This window comes from Callospermophilus lateralis, chromosome 7, assembly GCF_048772815.1.
Source record: "Callospermophilus lateralis isolate mCalLat2 chromosome 7, mCalLat2.hap1, whole genome shotgun sequence".
Classification (NCBI taxonomy): Eukaryota; Metazoa; Chordata; class Mammalia; order Rodentia; family Sciuridae; genus Callospermophilus; species Callospermophilus lateralis.
Genome location: NC_135311.1, coordinates 70,504,918 through 70,529,695, shown reverse-complemented (window position 1 = coordinate 70,529,695; position 24,778 = coordinate 70,504,918). Strand labels below are relative to the sequence as shown.

Genomic DNA, 24,778 nt, shown 5'->3' with positions numbered 1-24,778 from the left:
TCGCGTGGTGGTCCGGGAGGTGTGACAGCTGCGGGCGGGGCGGGGCCTGAATCAGAGTGCTTCACAGCTGACAGCCTGTGATCCACAACCGCCCTCATCTGCTGCTGGCCCTGGTTCCACTCCCATGAGCGCTGCACAGTGCCTGGTCTCTGGGGGACTTGGCAGTGCATGGCGGGGAGGGGCTTCTGTGGCCAGGGTTGTCTTGGAGGTGGCTTGATAGGGCAACCAAGGGCAATGCGTGGGGGATGGAGGCAGGGAGCTCTGGCCCTCGCTTGCCAAGCATATGGCGCGAGTCTGAGTCCTGGACACTGGAGGAAGCATGGGGATGAGTGTGGGATGGAGGTGGTCGCTCTGGCGTCGTGTGGTGGTCCGAGAGGTGAGGCAGCTGTGGGCGGGGCGGGGCCTGAATCAGAGTGCTTCACAGCTGACAGCCTGTGATCCACAACCGCTGTGTGGGATGGAGGTGGTCGCTCTGGCGCTGCACTGGGCTGGGGACTGCAGAGATGGCTGCTGACCAATTGCCATCCAGGGTCAGAGCAGCCACAGCTTAGCGCCCTGGTCCAGGAGGTGTGGCAGCTGCGGGTGGGGCGGGGCCTGAATCAGAGTGCTTCACAGCTGACAGCCTGTGATCCACAACTGCTGTGTGGGATGGAGGTGGTGGCTCTGGCGCTGCACTGGGCTGGGGACTGCAGAGATGGCTGCTGACCAATTGCCATCCAGGGTCAGAGCAGCCACAGCTTAGAGCCCTGGTCCAGGAGGTGTGGCAGCTTCGGGCGGGGCGGGGCCTGAATCAGAGTGCTTCACAGCTGACAGCCTGTGCTCCACAACCGCCCTCATCTGCTGCTGGCCCTGGTTCCACCCCCATGAGCGCTGCACAGTGCCTTGTCTCTGGGGGACTTGGCAGTGCATGGCAGGGAGGGGCTTCTGTGGCCATGGTTGTCTTGGAGGTGGCTTGATAGGGCAACCAAGGGCAATGCGTGGGGGATGGAGGCAGCGAGCTCTGGCCCTGTCTTGCCATGCATATGACGGGAGTCTGAGTCCTGGACACTGGAGGAAGCATGGGGATGAGTGTGGGATGGAGGTGGTCGCTCTGGCGTCGTGCGGTGGTCCGGGAGGTGTGGAAGCTGTGGGCGGGGCGGGGCCTGAATCAGAGTGCTTCACAGCTGACAGCCTGTGATCCACAACCGCTGTGTGGGATGGAGGTGGTCGCTCTGGCGCTGCACTGGGCTGGGGACTGCAGAGATGGCTCTTGACCAATAGCCATCCAGGGTCAGAGCAGCCACAGCGTCCCTCAGTGGTCCGGGAGGTGTGGCAGCTGCGGGTGGGGCGGGGCCTGAATCAGAGTGCTTCACAGCTGACAGCCTGTGATCCACAACCGCTGTGTGGGATGGAGGTGGTTGCTCTGGCGCTGCAGTGGGCTGGGGACTGCAGAGATGGCTGCTGACCAATTGCCATCCAGGGTCAGAGCAGCCACAGCTTAGCGCCCTGGTCCGGGAGGTGTGGCAGCTGCGGGCGGGGCGGGGCCTGAATCAGAGTGCTTCACAGCTGACAGCCTGTGATCCACAACCGCCCTCATCTGCTGCTGGCCCTGGTTTCACCCCCATGAGCGCTGCACAGTGCCTGGTCTCTGGGGGACTTGGCAGTGCATGGCGGGGAGGGGCTTCTGTGGCCAGGGTGGTCCTGGAGGTGGCTTGATAGGGCAACCAAGGGCAATGCGTGGGGGATGGAGGCAGCGAGCTCTGGCCCTCTCTTGCCATGCATTTCACGGGAGTCTGTGTCCTGGACTCTGGAGGAAGCACGGGGATGAGTGTGGGATGGAGTTGGTCGCTCTGGCGCTGCACTGGGCTGGGGACTGCAGAGATGGCTGCTGACCAATTGCCTTTCAGGGTCAGAGCGGCCACAGTGGCTCGCGGTGGTCCTGGAGGGGAGGCAGCTTCAGGCGGGGCGGGGTCTTCCGCGAGGATGGAACATTGAGATGGGCGCCCACGAGAGGTAGACGTCAGGAGTGGGCACTATGGGAACCGGAACACTGTGGTCCTTGGTGATCAGTTAGCAGTTGGAGCAGGATAACGACGCTGAGGCAGCTGAGGACCACAGCGATACTCACGGGTTAACTTGACTTTTCCTTCTTGCTTTTCGGGTCTTCACAATCGTCTTTCCCACTGGGATCTTTTTGTAAGTGTGGGTACATTTCCTGAAATTTCATTCTGATGAGTACCTTGGTAAAGAAACTAACAAGTGCTGTTCCCTTTTTACTTTTTCTTTACACACTTCACCTCATCTAGGCCTTTGTTGATGACTACTTTGAGCAGGGAAGGGGGCCTAAAGGTGCAGGGACTCCCTCTTTGCCTTTCTTTCTGACTGTATCTCTATCCTATCTCTTTTCTGTCCTTCCCTTATTACTGTCCCTTCTGTTTCCATTCACCTTTTTTCAACCATGACCTCAGCACAGAAAGTTAGGGTCTAAATTGGAATTGATAAGCTGGGAGATCCCAACTGCTACAAGGAGGGTATGTCCCTGTGAGTATGTGTCCAGGATTCCCCAAGACCCTGTCGGTGATAAAAATCTGGTGTTCCAGAGGTGGCCCCCCTTCTGAGGAAACCAGTGGACCAGGACTGTCCTTTTCTTTGAGTCAGACAGGTGCTGGTTTATTTGACTTTTTCACTACTGTCCCTGTCTTACAGACCAAGGAGAGGGTTCCACACTGAGTCCTTTGGATCTTTGACATCCACTGAGTTCTTTGGATCTTTTGGGGGAAGGGAGGAGTGTTAGGTGTTTTGTGAATATTCCAAGGCTATTTCTAAACAGCAGGCAGCTTTTTGTTCTAAATCAGTTTTGTTCTTTTCCTCTTTGGGTTCACTTCACCTCCTTATTGAGTTTGGGTGTAGGGGTCTCCCTCTTCATGGAAAAGAATTCAAAATTAGATGTGGAGGTGAGTATTTAGGATGAGTAAATAAATCACAGCACATTATACATATATACATGTGTGTCTTTGAAATTTAGATCCTTTTCCCTGCAGTGAGTTCTTTAATCAGTTTGCCAGAAATGCCTACATAGAAATGCTAACCTATTGTAAGACTTGTGAAAGTGAGGAATAGTGACACTTAAGCCTCATTAGGTTGACAATACCTATAGATCTGGTCTCATGCAGACTGAATTTGAAGAAAGCCCAATGGGCCCCGGTAGAAAAGTTTCAGCCCCCAAGTTGGCAGGATATTGAAGTTTGGCTGAGTTGAAGAATCACTATATTCAGTGAATGTAGGGTAACACCAGACCACTCCACCTCCCCAAAATAGAACAACCTCTCAATTATCATCCCCTTCACCTCCCACCTGTAAAAGCCCTTGACCTAGGAATGTGGGCATTTACAACTGCTCTTTGTCCCAGGGAGTTAGTACTACCATTGAACAAAGATGATTCCCAGAAGGGATTCTGGAAGGATTTTGATTCCTATGTATTTTAATTTATTCAGATTCTGAAAATTAATCAGAATCTCACTTTATGCTAGACAGACTCCCTGTAGAACCTTTCCATTTAATGAGTGGCAGAATACAATAACCAAAAACTAGAGCCAAAAAATGATTATTTTCAATGGAGGGAATGAAGTGGTATTTTTGTGTGAGCTTGAAAGTAAAGGGTAATTTTAATAAGCACAGAAGGGGGGGGGGTCTTCCTGCACAGAATTGCTGGTCATCTCTAATGTCTACCAGGATCTCACTGCTTTGACAGTGCAGCCATTTGCTCAGAGACACTGAGAAATCTGAAAGAGAGCTCTGTAGGTTGCCAGTATGTGCAGGTTCTCAAATCAAGCCAGAACCACTTGATCTGAGACAACAAGTCACAGACAATAGCTCTGCTTTGAAGATTTGAAGAGTAGTTGGTTTGCTGTTTCTTTTAAATTTCCCATTCATTTTCATCATGGTGATGAGACGCACACACAAAAATAATTCATGTGTGTAAAGAATACAGGGGATTGATAAAGGTTGGGAGCATATTTTATTAATTGTCTTTATGATTACATGATAAGGAATTGAGCCACCTTGTTCATAGAGCAGATTTTCGGCAATAATGCCTCCCTTGATAAGAGTTTTATTTTTCTTGAAGAAAGTTTCAGGGTGTATTGCTGAGAAAGTTTTCAAATGTCACAGTCTTCCTTTTTATTTTATTTGTTGTGGTGTTACATATTGAACCAGGGCTTCAGGCACACTAGGCAAGCACTCTACCACTGAACTACACTCTAGCCCCACAGTCTTCCTTTGAAAGGAAGAGGTCGGAGCTATTTAACATGTTTATAGAAGTGTTAGGGAAGGGCAAGTTCAGTTTCAACTTCAGGGTGTATGCAGACAGAACCTTCCATAATTTTACTTATAATATATATTTTCTAATATTCATTGAGTACCACCATGATGTCACATTTGTGCTTAGCATGTTAGAATGAATGGCTGGCTTCCACAGGACATTCAGGGGACTTTAGGATTGGTTGAGCCTTGCTGGAGAGAAATGGGAAGGAGAGTGATGGAGCTTATGGGGATGATCTTGAGATAGCCCAGAGTAGATCTGAAGGTAGACTAAAAAAACAAAAACAAGTTTTCATAATGGGAAATTTCAAGCAGGCATCAAAGTAGGCCAAACAGTATACTCTGTGAATACAACCTCAGTTTCAAAAATTATCAACACCTGAACAGTTATTTATCTCTACTACCATTATATTTAATAATCCTTAAAAGCAATTATACACAATACATCAACATGGCTGTGTTCCCAAAACATCCTTTATTTATAAAAATAGACAGCTGCCCTTCATAACCCTGAATTCAAAGACGGATAGTGTTAGGTTGTATGTTTAGGTGTGTGGTTTCTGTTCATTTTAGAGTTGACTGAAATAAGGTTTGATGTTCATCCCTTGCATTATGGATATCTGTTATTTCAGCACCATTTATTGAAAGACCACGGAATTACTTTGGCATCTCTGACAGAAATCGGTTGACTGGGATCCAAGGTGGCAGAGTAGAGGAGATCCTGCTTCAGGCTGCTCTGTGCCTGAATCAGAGAAAGCTATCAGGTGGCTTCTCCTGCTCGGGGTCTTGCCTTGAGGGAACACAACATCTCAGTTCATGTGACAGGACCCCATCCAGCGGATTTTCACAGAATCCACCAGAGCTGCGAACACCAAGCAGAACTCAGAGCCTCTGTGTTCAGGTGAGACTCCAGGCTTCAGTCCCAATGCCCACAGTTTGAGCACAGGCGCGACTCTCAAGTGGGGGAGCAGAGACACCAACTAAGCACCTCGGTGGAGTGGCAGAACTCCAGGGGATGCTCTGCTCCCACGCAGGTCCCCAGACCACGCTCTAGGCACAGCACAAGGACATCCCAGCTCCCCCCACCTCACCAGACACCCCGACTGGGAAAAGGACTGACTTGACCTTTCTCACCATCTTTGGGGGGTGTGGTTACCAGCTGGATCTGTGACTGAACAGGTACCTGGGTTCCAAATCCACTCCCCCAGCTGTAATAACTCGGTATAGAAACTATCAGCACAAAATCAGCTCTCAGTTGAACAGGAGTGCAGTGCCACCGGGACACTGCCCACTTGGTGCAATCCTAAGTTGGAGGGTGTGAGGTCCCCCAGATGAGACCTGATAAGCAAGAGAGGGGAGGGGGCTAAAACCTAGGAGCAACTCAGAGAGACCAAGATTAGGGAAGCCCAGACAAGAGAGGGAGAGCTTTAGTCTTCTCACACTGGTTACCTACACCACACTGAGGGCAGAGAACCAAGCTTGGAATAGACAACTCTACCTACTAAAAGAGAAGAAAAGGGAACTCTGAGAGTATTTTGTTGTTTGTTTGTTTTGTTTTTTGTTTTCTTCTCTTCCATATTATCCTCTTTCTTTCTCCTCTACCCCTCCTCCTCTGGTCCCCACAACCCCAACATATAACCAAGAACTTTGCATGAAATAGAACTGAGTCACCAGAATAATATAATATAAAGGAATTGCATAAGCCACCCCTCTTTTTTTTTCTTCTCTCTCTCTCTTTTCTCTTTTTTACTTCCTTTTTATTTTTCTTCCTCCCTCTCTTTCTCTTTCAACCTCCTAATTTTTACTATTTTTACTTCTTGTAATTTTCTAAACACATATACATGTTTGTTTTTATGCATTCTACTGTCCTCCCACATACTTGTCTCCCCTAAATTACCTCCTGTCTATTCCCCTGCTACTAACTCTCTTGATTAGAGTTCTCCTCCAAATTTCTAAGTTTTATTAATCCATTGCCCTCACATCTTTTGCCCTTAACATAAAGTCAGATACCTGACCTCTAGTTCTCTGTCCACCACCAGAAGAAAGTGTACATCTTCTATGAAACTACTGATTATATTTTAAATTATAATTGAATCTAGAATAACTAGACATTGAGACTAACTATGAATGTCTTAATAGCAGTAATTTACACATAGGTGATGTACTGTTTATTTTGGGAATGTCAACATTGTCTCTCCCCACAAAGAAGGGATCTTGGAATATACAAGAGCACTACAAATCTATAGGGTAAAAAGAATAACACACCAGTCCCACAGAGCAGGAACGAAATACCAGCAACATGAAAAGACAAGGGAAGAAAATACCACAAACAATTGAAGACAATGCATCATTAGAAGAATAATTAGAAACAGCAGAAAAAGTGACAGAAAAAGATTTCAGGATTTACATTATTCAGATGTTTTGGAATCTCAAAAAAGACATTAGACAACAAATACAGATAGTGAAAGATCACTTTGACAATGAGCTACATAAACAAATCCAAGAAACAAAAGATGACCTCTACAGGGAGATTGAGGACTGAGGAGATATATATATATTATATATATATATATATAATTATATATATATATATAATTACTTGAAATGAAAGAAATATGAACCAAATTAAAAACACAAATGAGAGCATCACCAGCAGAAATACAACTTAGAAGATAGGACATCACGAAGACAAAGTATATTATCTTGAAAAGAATGTAGACAGCACAGCAAAAATGATAAGAAACCATGAGCAGAAAACCCAAGAAATATGGCATAGCATAAAAAGTCCAAATTTAAGAGTCATTGGGATAGAGGAAGGCACAGAGTTCAAAACCAAAGGAATGTGCAAGCTATTCAATTAAATAATATCAGAAATACTTCCAGACATGAAGGATGAAATGGAAATCCAAATCCAAGAAGCCTGCAGGACACTGAATGTGCAAAATCACAACAGACCCATACCAAGACACATTATAATGAAAATTCTCAATATACAGAAATAGGAGAGAATTTTAAGAGCCACAAGAGAAGTGAATCAGATTACACATAGAAGTAAACCAATTAGGTTAACAGCAGATTTTTCAACATATTCCCTGAGAACTAGAAGATCCTGGAACAACATATTTCAAACTGGAAAGATAATGGGTTCCAACCAAAAATCTTGTATCAGGGAGAGAAATGAATTACAGTAGATGGGGTTCGGAAGAGAAGATGGGAGCTAAACTGTGGAGCCAACCTAGATGTCCTTCAGTGGATGAATGGACAAAAAAATGTGGCATTTATACACAATGTAATACTACTCAGCATGATAAAAGAACAAAATCATGGCATTTGCAGGTAAATGGATGGTGTTGGAGAAGATAATGCTAAATGAAGTCAGCCAATTCCTAAAAAACAATGCCAAATATTTTCTCTGCTATAAGTGGGGTGACTTATAGTTGAGTTGGGAGGAACAGCATGGGAGGATGAGATTAATTCTAGGGAGGGGTGGGAGGGAAAGAGAGGAGGAAGGGGATTAGCAAGGATGGTGGAATGTGTTGGACATCATTTTACAAAGTACATATATGAAGATTTGAAATGGGTGTCAACATACCTTATATACAAACAGAGATATGAAAAATTGTGGCATATATGTGTATTAAGAATTGTAATGCAAAAAATAGAACATATATACTGGCATAAACTGAAGTGAACATACTTTATATCCAGAGATAAAAGAAATTGTGCTCTGTATGTGTAATAAGAATTGAAATGCAATCCAGTGTTGTCATGTATTTAAAAAAATTAAATGAATTTTAAAAAAAGAAATAGCTTCACTAAATACAAGAGAGTCTACTTTGGATTCTATTTTATTCTGTTGATTTGCATGTCTCTTCCTAGGCCAAAAGCACACTGGCTTGAATCCTGTAGCTCTACAGTGAGTTGTAAAGTCAAGCAGTCTAGATTCTCTAAAATTTCTTTGGCTCTCCAATATCTTTAACATTTTCATATAAACTTTAGAATCAACTTGTTAATTTCTGTATAAAAACATGCAGGGTTCTTCCAAAATCCTATGTACTCAGCAATAAAAGAGAATAAAATCATGGCATTTTCAGATAAATGCATGGTGTGGGAGAAGATAATGCTCTGTGAATCTAAGCAAGCCCAAAGAAACAAATGCCAAATGTTCTCTCTGATATAAGGAGGCTGACTCATAGTGGGGTAGGGAGGGGGAACAAGGGAGGACTCTGAAACAGAGGGATGCGAGGGGAAGGGAGAGAACATGGGGTTAGAAATGATGGTGGAATGAGAAGGTCATCATTATGCCAAATACATGTATGAAGACACGAATTGGTATGAATATACTTTGTATATGACCAGAGATGTGAACTATTGTGCTCTACATGTGTAATATGAATTGTAATACATTCCACTGTCATAAGTAAATAAAAAAAGAAAAAAAATGTGTGTTTTATAAGAGATCAATAAATGAGATGCTTTTTTATGTTAGAAATTCAAAATAATAGCTTTTTGTAATATATAAGTAATCTCAAAGTCTAAAAATTATTCCATGTACAATATCATGTGGTATATGTTTTTGTCATTTTACCCTTCTTACATACTAACATTTCTGTTGTAAGGACCCAGCTCCCTTGGAAGATTTCAGCAATCATTAATGGCAAAAGCAGCTGCCACCCATAAGTTCAAAAAATGGAGATATCCAGCAAGATGTAGATACTGTGAACACATTGTCATATTTCAAGGTCTTAAATGCCAAGAGGTAAGATCTTTTTGGAATCACAATTTTTTCTTTTGCTATATACTTTTTTGTTATGATTTTACTTATTTAGAGATGTGTGTGTCCACACACAAACACACATTTAAATATATATAAATTTGTTGTTTGTACTCCTGGGAACTAAATTTAGGGTCTTGCACATGCCATATTTTTAGAGAGAGAAAAGAGAAAGAGAGAGGAAGAGAGACACACACACACACACACACACACAGAGAGAGAGAGAGAGAGAGAGAGAGAGAGAGAGAGAGGAGAGAGAGAGAGAGAGAGATTTTTAATATTTATTTTTCAGTTTTCGGTGGACACAATATCTTTTTTTAAATTTTATTTTTATGTAGTGCTGAGGATCCAACCCAGCACCCTGCGCACACCAGGGGAGCGCATTACCGCTTGAGCCACATCCCCAGCCCATACACTCTTTCTTAAAATTGTGCTTTGAAATGGGCTCTTGCAAGATTGGTCTGGCCTTTAACTTGTGAAATTCCTGTTTCAACCCCTCAAGTAGCTGGAATCATGGGCACATGCCATCACACCTAGCTTGCCAGTACATGTTTAATAAAGTCCCACAGTTTATTTTTGTAGTTTTCTTATTTGTTTTCCTGTTAAATGTAATTCACAAACCACAAATAGTATTTTTTCACTTATTTTTGTCGTTATTAGTCGGCCTGTATTTTGCTTAGTTGTGAATAATTTTAAGGTGAGTCAATCAGTTTTCAAATATCATTTTCTTATAGTGTCTTCTTATCTGCCATAAAAAATGCATGGCAAACTTAACCATCGTTTGCGGACATCGTAAACTTCGGGGGAAAATACACCTATTTGGAGCAGAATTGTCCTGTGTTGCCAAAAAGGAGCCAGATGGCATTCCTTTCATAATCAAAATGTGTACTTCAGAAATCGAAAGGACTGCCTTGAGTTTACAAGTATGTTGTTTACTCTTAAAACTCTAAAAACATAAATGCCTTTGTGATTTGATTTAATGAAAAAGAGATTTTAAGAAAATCAGCACTCTCCATTTGTAATAACTAAATTTATTCACATTTATTTGGAAAATGTTAATTTATTTGACTTCAACTTGTATTTTTTAAATACTAATAAAAATTGAAGTAGATACATCAACTCTGTCTAGATGTCTGCATTTAGCCCTTTGTACTAAAGTGAAATATTGCATTCTGTTTTTCTTTTCTCTTCAAGGGCATCTATAGAGTCAGTGGCAACAAGGCAAAAATCGCAATCCTGTGTCGAGCTCTGGAAAGTGGAAGGCATTTAGTAGATCTGTCCGAATTTTCTTCACACGATATATGTGAAGTGTTAAAATTTTACCTACAAAAGGTTAAAGTTTTATTCTAAACCTACCATCAAATGCAAAGAGCAAAAATATTTTATATTGAATATTTTTCATTGGTATAGACTATGTCATCACCCCCCTCATTATTCTAAGATTTTATAATGATGTACTTTGATGTGGATATATTTCCATCCAGTATTCTGGCCACTCCATGAGCTCCGTCAGTTGTGAGCACTTTAGTTCTTGGAACTTTTCTTGATTTTTATTGCCATTCTCCCACCCTTGTACTTGAAGCTCTTCTTTGGAGATGTGTGTGTGTACCATACACAAACACACATATAAATATTTATAAATTTGTTATTTGTACTCGTGGGGATTAAAAATTCAGGGTCTTGCACTTGCTTGGCAAGCATACTTGTTCTCCAGTTCCCTTACCTTTTCTTTATTGTTCTTTTTTTCTTCAAAAACTTTCTAAGACATTTCCTTGTCTTTTTCTTCTTGAATAAGTAAATTACTCCATTTGTGAGATCATGTTTTAATATTCAAGAAGTCTGATTTTCTATTCTTTTGATCACATTTTTTAAATGATTATATGATGCTCTTTTATTGTGGATGTTCATAGATTTTTCTCATTAAGGGTTCTTTTCTCTATTTGGCCTCTAACCTCTGTAGAAATACAATCTGACCCTCATATATAACATTAAATTTTCTATAGCAACATAAAAATTAAAAATAAAAAAGTGATTTTTAACATTTCATTTAACATTTTGAATATCTAGTTTTTCAAATTATGAGGTATTTTGTTTATTTATGTATTTGTATTGCAGCTCTTTTTCTTTGAAATCTGGTATCTATTTTTCATTTAGAACACATCTCAATTTAGATCAGTTGCATTTCCAGTACTCTTTCACCATATCTGACTAGTTGCCAGCATATTGACAGCATCATTTTAGAACTTCATTTTGTTCTTTTTCCATCCATTTTGATTTTTGTCTTTCATGGTGGCTAGTTACATGAGTTTGGACTTGAAATCACTTTGGAAGCACTTGAACACATCAAGGCTTTTTAAAAACTTTGAACTTTACTATAAAGTGGTCTAGGTGGACTGTTTGGTATATGCCTAACTACATGTCTCTAGTTCCCTGTTCTGGCACTGGTGTGATCCTCCTGGGAAGGCATTTTTTCTAATTGTAGATGAACACAATACTTTTAATTAATTTATTTATTTTTATGTGGTGCTGAGGATCCAACCTAGTGCCTCACACATGCCAGATGAGTGCCCTACCATGAGGCACAACCCCAGTCCCCCAGGAAAGGGTTTTTTCCTTGCCTAGAGATGCAGTACCAATACTGTGGAAGCCAGGGTTACTAAGACTGTAGGATCTGTGCTTTCAGTGTGCATATAGCCAACATATCCCCGTTTGAAAACAGTTACCTCTGTGGTCCTTATGTTTGGCATTGCCTCGATTCAGAGAGCCTCTGTATCCCATTGCCCAGAGAAAAATTTTCCAGTTTTAGAAAGGAGATTGCCCTAGTACATGGAGTGGAGACAGGATTCTATAGAGAGCTAAGCTTTCTCCGCTGGCCCACCTGCAACCTAAGCCAAGATCAGAGGACCTGGTAGTGATTGTCCACATCCCTTTAGGATTCTGAAAATCATGTTGAGTGACAAAGAGTCAGTTCTCTTGGAAATGCTGCATCAGGACTTATTCATCTGCTCTTCTACTTGTGAATTGTTGCTTTTTGTTTTCTCTATTTTCCTAGTCCTTATGAGCCTACTGTATTTTAGTGGAATTGCAGGAGGGAAAGAAATTAAGTATAAATTGCTGGGTCTACAATGTTAGCCCAGGAAAGCATTGATAACCCTTTAATCACATTCTACAGATTCCTCAACTGAGAAATGGAGGTTGATACCTTTGAATGACTGGAAGTCTCATAATGTGTCATCCTTAACCTTGTTTAGTCAGTCAGGGAAAGGAGATGAATTGGGTCCAATACAATAAACTTGCATTCTGTTGAGGAATTTTATATGTCTAAGACTTTCATTTGGCAAAGTGTGCTCAATTCTTGCAATAGTGTTAGAGAGTAGCCTTTATCTGACTCATTGACCTAAAGCTCCAAGAGGTGATGTGACTTGCTTCAGATCCCAGAGTGGTTGAAGATAGAAACTGATCACAGGGCAACACCTTAACTTCCCACAGATACTATAGGACATCAGGTAGCCAACGATTCACTGAATTTTTTATTGTAGGTCAGTAGAAACATTAAAATTCATTTTGGCAGTGGATATTTGTTGTAAGAACTTCTTTTGACCTATTCATGGCAAATCAGCCTGTTTGAAAGTTTCATGAGATGTTGACAGTCTGTTTTTGTAGGTCATATTATCTTGTGCTGATCTTCATTCTTGCCTAAGTAAAATCTGTGCCCTTTAGCACTTTGATATTTTTACCCCTTACTCATAAAATCCATGGGTTTCTGATTCATTTTATAGATTCTGTTCACTATTCTATGTTTGTTCCAGTAAAACAGCTGAAGATTATATATTTGGGGGGCAGATGTGAATAGAAGAGTTTTAAAATCCCATAATGAAGCTTAAAGCTTAAACTTCATTTAAAGTTTAGAATTTCACTCATTATCCATTAATTTGTTATTAACATAAATATAATTTATAGTCAAGATTTTGATTTGCTTTCTAAGTCACTTCTCTACCAAACATATATATTATATTTAATGGGCAGGGATGAAGCTCAGTACTAGAGTGCTTGCATAGCATGCTTGAGGTCCTAGGTTCAATCCCCAATACTGAAAATGATATCAATAAATACAGATTGACTTTAGAAAATTTTGTTAATCTAAAGGGGACATGCTAAATTATTTGAGTAATTCTCACTTATAGTTGACTTTAACAAAGAAAACAGGCAGAAGATTTTTTCAAAATATTTATTTTTTGGTTGTAGCGGGATGCAATACCTTTATTTTATGTAGTGCTGAGGATCAAACCCAGGCCCCTGCATGTGCTAGGCAAACACTCTACCTCTGAGCCACAACCTCAGCCCAAAGGTATTTTTAATATAATTTTGTTTCTTTAGCTACCAGAGCCATTGGTTTTATTCCAATGGTACCAGGAATTTATGCAGCTTGCAAATGTCATCCAACAAATTAACCAAGAACAGGACACCAAAAGGGACAACTCTGAAGACAATACATCTCCAAATATGTGTACAGATATCAACCAAATTTTTCTCAAAACCAAGGACCTTGTAAGAAAATTGCCACCGTTCAATTTTAACACTCTACATTACCTTATCATCCATCTTAAGAGGTAAGAATTTTTATACCATCTTAGCCATTTTTAATTCAACAGGGCAATAGTATTCAGTACATTTACATTGTTATGATTTTCAAAATGATTTTTAGGATGTTTTTATTATGTGTTGGGAGAGGGAGACATTGAATACATGTTCATGCAGCAAACATGGTTCCCTCAGATGCTTCCTGTGTGCCAGGCTCTGGCTGGGGAAACTAGGGTGGAAATATAGGGTTTCTGCTATTTGTGGGTTTATCCTCTTGGGGTACAGGTCTGTATATAACCACAGTTCACCATCATTCTTTTTCTAGTAGCTTGTAGGCATGCAGAGGAAGTTTTGTGGGTAGGAATAGAGCAGAAGAGGCAAAAGGCCTTGTGTCTGATTTTAAGAACTGAGTGGTGATTTGGTATTGAATGTGCAGAAGAGCATATGAGGCAGAGAGAAATGACATGGAGACACAAGAAAGCATTTTGCATTTAGAAAATTTGATTTCATTAGGCTACAATATAGCAAGCAGTAGCAGGAACTGTGCTAGCCTTCCTAGAGACTTGATAAAAAATCTTACCTACCTGGCAGATTAGTTGACCAAGGTGTTTCTATGCCCACTAAAGACCTTGGAATCAGGAATTTCACATATTCAGATTTGCCTGCTAGACCTTTCTGACAGTAATTAAGATCTCCTTTTTAAATTTCTTTTTAAATTTATTTTTTGTGGCTGGAATTGTGGCTCAGCAGTAGAGATTGTGCAAGGCCCTGGGTTGGAACCTCAGTCCCACATACAAATAAATAAATAAAATAAAAATTTAAAAAAATTTATTAGTTCAAATCAGTTATACATGACAGCAGAATGCTTTTCAATCCATTGTACACAAATGGAGCACAAATTTTCATTTCTCTGTACATGATGTAGAGTCATACCACATGTGCCGTCATACATGTACTTAGGGTAATGATGTTTGTCTCATTCCACCATCTTTCCTACCCCATACCCCTCCTCTTCCTTCCCTCTCCTGAGCCCAATCAATGTTCCTCCATCCCCAGGAACCCAATTATGTATCAACATTTATTTATCAGAGAGAATTTTGGCCTTTGATTTTGGGGGATTGGCTTACTTCATGATATTCACCAACTCCATCCATTTACCTATAAATGCCATTATTTTATTCCCTTGTAATGCTGAGTAATAGTCCATTGTGTATATATACCACAGTTTTTTTTAACTATTCATATCTTGAAGGGCTTCAAATTATTCCATGAAATAGAAAAGGAGGAAACCCTTCCAAACTCATTCTGTGAAGCTAGTATCATCCTGATACCCAAACCAGCCAGAGACACATCAAGGAAAGAAAATTTCAGACCCATATCTACACGATGAACATAGATGCAAAAATTCTTAATAAAATTCTGGCAAATCACATACAAAAACATATGAAAAAAAAAAAAACAATGCACCATGATCAAGTTGTGTATTCCAGGGATGCAAGGTTGGTTCAACATACAGAAATCAATAAATGTAATTCATCACATCAATAAACCTAAAGAGAAGAAACCTATGATTATATCAATTGATGCAGAGAAAGCATTTGACAAAATACAGTACCTTTTCATGTTCAAACTATTAGAAAAACTAGGGGTAGTAGGAATATACCTCAACATAGTAAAAGCTCTCTATTTTAAACCTAAGGCTAACATCATTCTAAATGAACAAAAATTGGAAGCATTCCATCTAAAAATTGTTCAACATAATCCTTTCCACTCTAGCCAGAGCAATTAGGTGAAAGAAATTCAAGGGAATACAAATAGGAAAAGAAGAACTTAAATTACCATTTTTGCCAAGGACATATTTTATACTTGGAGGATCCAAAAAACTCCACCAGAAAACTTCTAAAATAATAAATGAATTTGGCAAAGTAGCAGGATATAAAATTAATACCCATAAATCAAATGCATTTCTATACATCAGTGGTGAATCCTCTGAAAGACAAATAGCAAAGCTACTTTACCCATAGATGAATCTAGTATCATCCTGATAGCTAAACCAGGCAGAGACAGATTTCTTTGGATAGTCATAGAAATATCAACCTGAGAGTGTTTGAAGTAAAACCAGAACATTGATAGTGGCAATAGAACAGAGAGGTGTTCAGGAGAGAGAACCATCCAGGCTAGAAAACTAGCTGTGGGCAGCTGGGAGTGTGGCTAGTGATAGAACACTTGCCTAGCACATGTGAGACACTGGGTTTGATACTCAGCACTGCATAAAAATAAATAAATAAAATAAAGGTATTGTGTCCATCTCTAGGTAAAAATTATTTTTTTAAAAAAGAAAACTAACTGGGCAGTGAGAGAGAAATTGACAGTGCTGTTTCAGTTTCCAGTTCTTATACTGGAACGGGGAGTATATCCCACATACAATGATGGAGCAATTTTTAGAGGTGTTTTTCTTCCTTCTGCTACTGAGTTCAGTAGTTCCTTCTACTTACATGCATTTTATCCTAATATAGTACTCTGAAACTCAGTTTGGTGTGTGGTAAGTATCATAATGAAACAAAGGATTCTTTCCCTGGACCCACCAAACTTGACCCTTGACAAACGTTTTGTAGTCTTCTATAGCCCGAGTTTTCTCCAACCTTCTCAAGTCATAGTAAAATAACATTAAAGACATCTATTAGGCAAATCTCATACACTTTATGTGTTCTTCTTTTCAGGGTTGCAGACCATTCGGAAGAAAACCTGATGAACTCAAAAAACTTGGGGGTGGTATTTGGACCCTGTGTCATGAGGCCCAGGCCTTCAACCACTCCTGGTACCATCTCCTCCTCTCTTGTTGCATATACCAATCAGGCCCTGTTGGTAGAATTCCTCATTACCAATGCAGAGATGATCTTTGATGGATCCCTAGAGCCACAAAGTGTTTCATCTAGTACTGACGTTGTTGCACCTCGGGTGGATAAAAGCCCTCCTTGCAAACCCGTAATATCAACAGAACATTCCACAAAGTCACAATATTTTTCTATGAAGCAAGTGAGTTTTGACCATTACAGAATTGCATTAAATTTGTGATGTTTATGTTAACAAGTTAATAGTCTTTGAACTGTTTGTTTTGAGATGTGTTTTGCTTTTAGTTTAAAACTTTTCTTGTTTCAATAGGATATTCACACTGCAGATATTGAAATTAAAAATTATGAATTGGCTACATCATTTGAGGAATCAGAACGCAAGCAAAATGCATTGGAAAAATGGGATGCATGTCTCATTGGTGAGTGGTCATGTAACATATATCCTTGCATATTTCAAACCTTGCCAAGAAGTCGTGATTAAAAACCAAGGTGAGGGCTGGGCTTGTAGCTCAGTGGTAAAACGCTTGCCTCGGCATGTGTGTGGCCATGAGTTGGATCCTCAGTACCATATAAAACAAATAAATAAAGATAAAAATATTGTGTCCATCTACAATACTCATCCTTTAAAAAAAACAAGGGGTATTAAGTTGAGGTAAGTTCCAACTTCAAGGTTTTATTAGTTAACTTTTCTAGCCATTGAGAAAGTTTAGTGAATGTCATTTAAATGAATATCATGCTTTGTTTCTCTCTTGTAAAAAGATATCTTGAAATTCATAAATTATTTTTGTTCTCTCTCTGAGATTTGTTTTCACCTTCACTTCTTTGTCATCAATTAAAGTCAAAACAGAAAAAAGCTGGACTCCTGAAACTCAAAAAAAAAAAAAAATAGACTCCTAAAGTTTTTTGATGTCCCTTTACCTGTGGCCTAACTTTAGCACATTAAGCACACATGTCTTCCATTTTCTTGGCTCCAGTCTTTTTGTTCACTGTTTTTAATCATTTTATTTCAGTGTATCATTTCTGGTAAGGGGGTTGAAAACCTTCCATTCCTTACTGCTCTAGTAGAGCTTAATCTGAATTTTTCAATATATAGTCATAAATGTTAAATTTGATATATAAAATTAATGAAATATCAATAAGTGTAGCCTGAGAAAGTCTGAAAACAAAGAGTCCATTTCCTCTCTGCAAAGAAAAACACTGGACTCACTGATTCCATTTATCTGATTTGATCTTATCAGCACTTCTGTGCTATGAACCTTGGCCTCATTTAAGCCATAGTTAACAGTCTCAGGAAGGGAAATAATGCCAAGGGTCATGTCCTTAAATTATTGTTGATTCAGGATTTGAACCTCATCCTGTCTCATTCCTAAATGTAACCTTGTTTTGCTGTCCAATGACATTGGATTTCCAGATAGGTATAGTAATAACAATAAATAATTTTAAAATATTTGAAATTTTCATTACATACCAGGTAATTCTGAACCTTTTATTTAGAAGATCATTAACAACACATGCCAACATATCTCCACATAGGAGTTTGTCTTGACAGAAGAAGGCAGGTAGGGCTAGTGCATTAGGCTTGCCCAGGGCAGAACTGGAGCAGGAGCTGAGACAGCACCCAGGCAGCTAGAAGTGGTGCTAGAAGTTCTGCAGGACTGTAAATTTGTTTTGGTGGTTGCCATCCAACCACAATGGCTCAGCTCCCTTCTATCAATGTGGAGAAGGGCCCAGGACAGCAAATCACAGGAGCACTGCCTGAGAACCAGGGAAGAGAGGCCAGCAGCCTCAGGTGAGGAAGGAGGTCAGATGAGATGATGACCTGCGATCATCATCAAGTGATGCTGCTGTGCACCTGTCTTCAAACCACTGCCCAAGGATGTGGGAGAAGGACCAGGTGGCAGGGATGAGGACTGTGGGCTATGAACAGGGCTGTTGGAAAGCCATCAGACCAGTGGCAAGGCACACAATTGTCTGATGTTTCTCAGCAGGGAGAAGAGGATCATGGCCAGAGGGCTGCACCTTTCTAGTAACAGGAGCTTCTAAGGCACATGCAGCAAAGACAGAGTGGGAGATGCTAGGGTTGTAGGTGAGAAAACAGGGACCTTGGGACCAGACTAGAGGAGAAAGAGAAGAAGGTAAGTTTGGAGTCTCCAGAACCAGTAGCACAATGGCAATTCTGACAGCTCTTCAACCTTCCTTTGTGCAGAGGATGTTGCCATGTATTAGTGGATCAGCTGGGAGAGCATCCAAGTTCTCTCTGGTGTGTTGCCCTCAGTATGGACAGAATGTAGCTGGAGAGCAGATTAAGTGACAGGCAAAGTCCTTGGGATTCAGGACATGGAGTTTGTTGGTGTACAGAATAGTGTTACTGTTCTAGAGTTACCATTGTCTGCCTGTTGAAATCAGGAAAGTCTTAACACAGAAAATATTCATTCATGGGTAGTATATTAAAACAAGTAACTACAGGAAGTGTTTTTTTTTATTTTATGTGCTTTGTGACTATTTATACTATTAAGATAAATTTTAAAAAGTAATGCTTTAATTAAAAATGTGCCTTTAATATTGTATGGATTTTTAATTCCTCTGCATAGATGACTGAGAAAATAGTGTTGGAAAAATATGTAAGTCTCTGTTGTTTGAGAGAATGCCCATTCATAATAACCACACTTCCTTATTAACCAAGCTTCATGAAGTTAAAAAAAAATCTCTTCTTTTCAGATCACAAAGAACTTGAATCATCATCACAAAAGATGGACAATATATGTAAAACCATGAAACCACTTAGTCTGAAATCTGATGTGACAACAAATGATATACAGAGGCCTATGCCAAGCACCAAGATCAGATGTTGCTGTTTGCCTGTAGATAGATTCCATCTTGCAAGCTCTCCTAATGAGAAAAACAGGAGAAATGTGGGAAATGTCAATTCAGACAAGTTTTGCCAGAATCTTACCTTTGAAGGACTTAATATAAAAGATACCTCTACTACTGTTGGCTCCCAAATTAATGGTTTTGATCAGCAGATTTCAGAAAAAACTCAGGAACAACAATGTGAACTAAAGAACTTAATTGGCATGAGTGCAGTGATTGTTCCAAGTGTACTCCAGGAAAAAGTGACAATGAGCATCAATGATAGTGGTGACCATTCCAATGGTGCCACACAGCCCAACACGCCAGCCAGTTCAGCAAGAGAGGCACCAGTGAGACTGTCTTCTCATTCTCACTGTCTTGCTCCTGCAAGAGCACCCAGAATACTGCAGCCCCATCTCGGGACAACATTTTACAAACCACCTATCCTGACCAGCAAAGTCAGGGGGACTGAGGAGAGACCAGCTTCACCTTCAGCAGCAGTGCCTCCTAGCACAGCTCTTACTCCCCTAAGTCATGTGGAGACATCTGTTCCAGAGGCAGACAGCACATCAGCTTATGCTTTGAAACCAGCTGCTGAGCCTAAAGAGAACTGTGAGGAGGTTGGCCTGCCTGACATGAATCCAATGTGCCAGGGACTCAGGCTAAAACAAATGGAAGAGGTACAAGACCTTGAATTTGAAATGCCACAGTTTGTGTAGGTTGTCAAAATTCAGTTTTTCTTTTTCTTGTTTCGTTTTATTATTGTGTTTATTTTATGAAAGAATGTTGTAACAGAACCACTTTTGTATAGGATTTTCAAAGTTTATATTTTGCCTTTTGGCCTTGTATTGTGTTTGCTAGTCATATAGAATGATAGTGTTTTAGTCATATAGAATGATAGTGCCTCACTGGTATTGTCTTTAAATTCTGTGTTTTTGAAGTTTTGCATAAAATAAGTATTATAATTTAAAATTTAAAATAATTTTCTCTATAAAATGATTCATGTAAATGCATCTTTAATGTATAATATTGTTCTCAACAAAGAGGGGCAGTAGGGAAAAATGAGCTTTATTTTGGAGCAAACCTGGTGCTGACTCATAAAATGCTTCTGAATGCAAGTGCCTGAAAAATCTTGATTGGGTATGAATATATTTTTTTCCCACATAATGTTCTAGTGCATCTTTGACCACTTGTGTTGTTCACTTAACTTTTTAAATATTTACATAGTGGCCTAAAAGCTTGTGAATCTGTGTTTACTAGAATTCTACTTGTCAATTTTTACATATGGTAATTAATACAATTGTAGAAAGAAAATGCACTTCAATACTAAAAAGTTTGAGACATTGGCAGAGACAACACAGACGAACAGAGTTGAGGCATCTTGAGTTTAAGAGACCTGTAACCTCACTGCTGTCAGCTTCAGCCTATTGCTGGATTGCCTGCGACTTCTGGCTGTCTGCTGACGAGAGCAAGTGGCCAACAGCTAGGGCAAGATAAAGCTCTCTCTGGTGGCTGTGGTTCTGCTGCTGCTCTGCGCAGCATGGCTGAGCAGGATGACAAGAAAAGGACATGGGTACCATGGTCGTCATCGACCTGGGGACCACTTACTCCTGCTTCAGGGCGTTCAAGAATGGCCAGTGGAGATCATCTCCAATGATCAGGGAAAGTGCATCAGGCCTTATTATGTGGCCTTCACCCCTGAAGAAGAACATCTGATCCTCGATACAGTCAAGAATCAGCTCAGAACACTGTGGTACCCACCAAGAAGTCTCAGATCTTTTCTACAGCTTCTGATAATCAACCTACTGTTGCAATCAAGGTCTATGAAGGTAAAGGACCCCTGAAAAAAGACAACCACCTTCTGGGTACATTTGATCTAACTGGAATTCCTCCTGTGGGGTCCCCCAGATTGAAGTCACTTTTGAGATAGATGTGAATGTTATTTTTGGGGGCGACAGCTGAAGACAAAGGTAAAGAGAACAAAAATAAGATTACAATTACCAATGACCAAAATTGCCTGACACCTGAAGAAATTGAAAAGATGGTTAATGATGTTGAGAAGTTTGCTGAGGAAGACAAAAGATGCAAGGAGTGCCTTGATGAATTGGAAATGACTTGGAAAGCTATGCCTACTCTCTAAAGTATCAGATTGGAGATAAAGAAAAGTTGGGAGGCAAACTTTCCTCTGAAAATAAGGAGACCATGGAAAAAGCTGTAGAGGAAAAGATTGAATGGCTGGAAAGCCACCAAGAAGCTGACATTGAAGACTTCAAAACTAAAAAGGAACTAGAAGAAATTGTTCAGCCAATTATCAGCAAATTCTATGGAAGTGTAGGCCCTCCCCCAACTGGTGAAGAGGCTACAGCAGAAAGAGACGAGTTGAAGACACTGATCTGCTAGTGCTGTAATATTGTAAATACTGGTCTCAGAACTTTCCTTAGGAGAAAACCAAGAGAACTTAAGTCTCAAATGTAATTGGAATCTTCACCTCAGAGTGGAGTTGAAAATGCTATAGCCCAAGTGGCTGTTTACTGCTTTCCATTAGCAGTTGCTCACATGTTTTGGGGAAGAGAGAGAGGAGGAATTGGCTATCTTAAAAAACTGGATATAAAAATGTGGGTCAGGATGTGTGTTCACCTCAGAAATGTTCTATTTAACGATTGGGTCATGCACATCTGGTGTAGGAACTTTTTTCTACCATAAGTGACACCAATAAATGTTATTTAAAAATAAAATACTAAAAGTTTGGAACTGTCATAAAATAAAAATTTGTACAGATAAAGCTAAGGGATAAATCACTATCAGAAGCATTAAAACCATCTAAAGCCAAATAACTAAACTATATAATTTAAATTATAATATATTTATATATTATATATTATGTATTATTTATTATATACTACATATCATAGATTTACATATATCTATTTGATATAAGTTGTTTATATATAATTATAATATAATCCATGTTTTATATATCATATTAATATTAATTATACTAATATAATAATTGTATTATTATCTTATTAATAATAGAAATTATATTATTATATAATTACATTACAATGATATGTAATATAATATAAATTAATATAAATCTAAATATATTATATGATATATAATAAATATGTTATATATAATAAAATAATATTTATACATTTAACTTATATATTTTTTTATTATATGTGTATATAATATATATGTATTTCATATTATATAAAATTTATATTAAATACATATGAATCATAAACATTTTGATATGTAATATATAATTTATATAATACATATACTTATATATTTATATATTAATATATATAATTTACATATAAATATATAAGTACGTTATGTAAATATATTATATAAATTATATATAATATATTATGAATATATAATATATTTATATATTAATATACATAAAATTTATATATAATATATTTTTATTATATGTATATATGATAAAATAAATGTATTATATATAATATAAATTAGAATGTTATATAAATATATTGTATTTAATTTATATTATATATGTATTATATAATATGCAATATATTTATATAATATTATAATTTAAATTATATAGATAAATTATGTCTTATTTGACTTTAGATGATTTTAATACTTTTGATAGTTTTTAACCCCTTAACTTTATCTGTATAAATTTTTATTTTATGACATTTTTAACCCTTTTTGTATTTTTTACAATGGTCTTAAAAAATGCATGCTTCAGATATTTTTAATTTCAATGCATTTTCTCCTGACATTATGAGGGTTTGGTTAAAACCATTCCTTTGGATGTATGCCTGCAATCCCAGTAGCTTGGGAGGCTGAGACAGGTGGGATCTCAAGTAGAAAGTCAGCCTTAACAATGGCAAAACTCTTAGCAATCCTGTCTTTAAATAAAGTTCATAAAAAGAGTGGGGATGCGGCTCAATGATTGAGTGTCCCTTAGTTCAATTTCCAGTTACCCCCCCCAATCCTTTTGTATGAAATGTTTTGACTTATAAATCACTTTACATACTTTTTCTACCTGGACTATCAACTAGTGAAAACGTATATGTCATTAGAATTGAGCAATAATTTATTTAAGTTCATTTTGAGTGTATAGTAAGTCACATTGTTTGCAATTTCAGAGATGTAGATGACTGAATGTGTTTCACTTATAAAATACCCAGTTTTTATAAACTAGTCCATTCCTGTTATTTTCTGGGTTTCATCATCTTGCCTAAAATATGATGTAAAAGGGACAAAAATAAAAGAGCATTCTTGGTATGTGTGAACTATATTGTGAGTCAATGTTTTTGTATGATCATATTATACTTGATAAAAATTATATGTACAGGTTTATACACACATTATTATATGTAAATTATTTCAAGTACAATAAGTTATTGTGGCTTCTCTGAAATTTTTGCCTCTTGGAGTATGGTACTTTAAGATTATTAACTATTGACTCAGTGGTCAACACATGGGCTCACCACTTAACTATAATATGAAATGTGTTTTAGGGCATGTAATCTTATAGTTCTCCATAACATTAAGGACTAAGGAGAAATGAACAAATGGACTTTTTAATGCTAAAGCCAGTTTTTAGCCTTCTTTATACAAAGTACAAGAATCATATTGGTTTGAAAACTTAAAAATAAAATCAGAGTTAACATTTATTGAGCTTTGTGTATTTAGACTTTACCAAGTTGAAATTTCACAGCAACCTCTAATGGGTAAGTAAGCATTTTATAATTCCTGTGTTACAGATGAGGAAACTGAGGCTTAGCTAAGTGACATGCTTTTAGTTTTCAGAGATGCAGCAAGCAGAATTGAATCTCAAATACAGGCTTGTGAAATTTTGATTAGTGCTTCTTTTTTTGGGTACCAGAGAGCCACATCCACAACCCTATTTTGTTTTTTATTTAGAGTAGGGTCTCACTGAATTTCTTAGCACCTTGCTTTTGCTTTTGCTGAGACTGGCTTTGAACTTGCAATTCTCCTGCCTCAGCCTCCCAGTGGGATTACAGGCATGAGCCACTGTGCCTGGCTGGTTAGTACTCTTAATGAATGTGATTACTAAATAATAGCAGGAAACACTGAACAATAGAAAATGCATCTTTCGATGTTTTTATTGTAAAATACACTTACAATTTGCCATTTAGACCATTTTGAAGTGTACAGTTAAGTAACACTAAGTATATTCACATTGTCCAAGGTGGAGTGTATTGCTGCGTCATCAGTTGACAGAAAGCAGAAGGGAGGAAAGGGATGTGAATGATGTGTGAAGCCTCTTACATAAGGGCATTCATTCTATTAAAAAATATAGAGCTCCATGACCTAATCACACGTTTTGACTTATAAATCACATTACATACTTTTTCTACCTGTACTATCAACCAGTGAAAACGTATATGTCATTAGAATTGAGAAATAA

The 24,778-nt window shown here is 38.7% G+C and overlaps 1 protein-coding gene across 1 annotated transcript; it reads left to right on the top strand.

Moving 5' to 3' along the window:
- The first annotated feature begins 336 nt into the window (after nucleotides 1-336).
- LOC143404420 (rho GTPase-activating protein 29-like) lies at nucleotides 337-21,496 on the top strand. The gene is made up of 10 exons (XM_076862565.1): nucleotides 337-376; nucleotides 8,919-9,058; nucleotides 9,808-9,996; nucleotides 10,268-10,405; nucleotides 13,451-13,683; nucleotides 16,375-16,690; nucleotides 16,817-16,925; nucleotides 19,372-20,071; nucleotides 21,061-21,185; nucleotides 21,315-21,496. The coding sequence occupies exons 1-10, from the start codon at nucleotides 337-339 to the stop codon at nucleotides 21,494-21,496; spliced, it is 2,172 nt and encodes a 723-aa protein (XP_076718680.1).
- The last annotated feature ends 3,282 nt before the right edge of the window (nucleotides 21,497-24,778 follow it).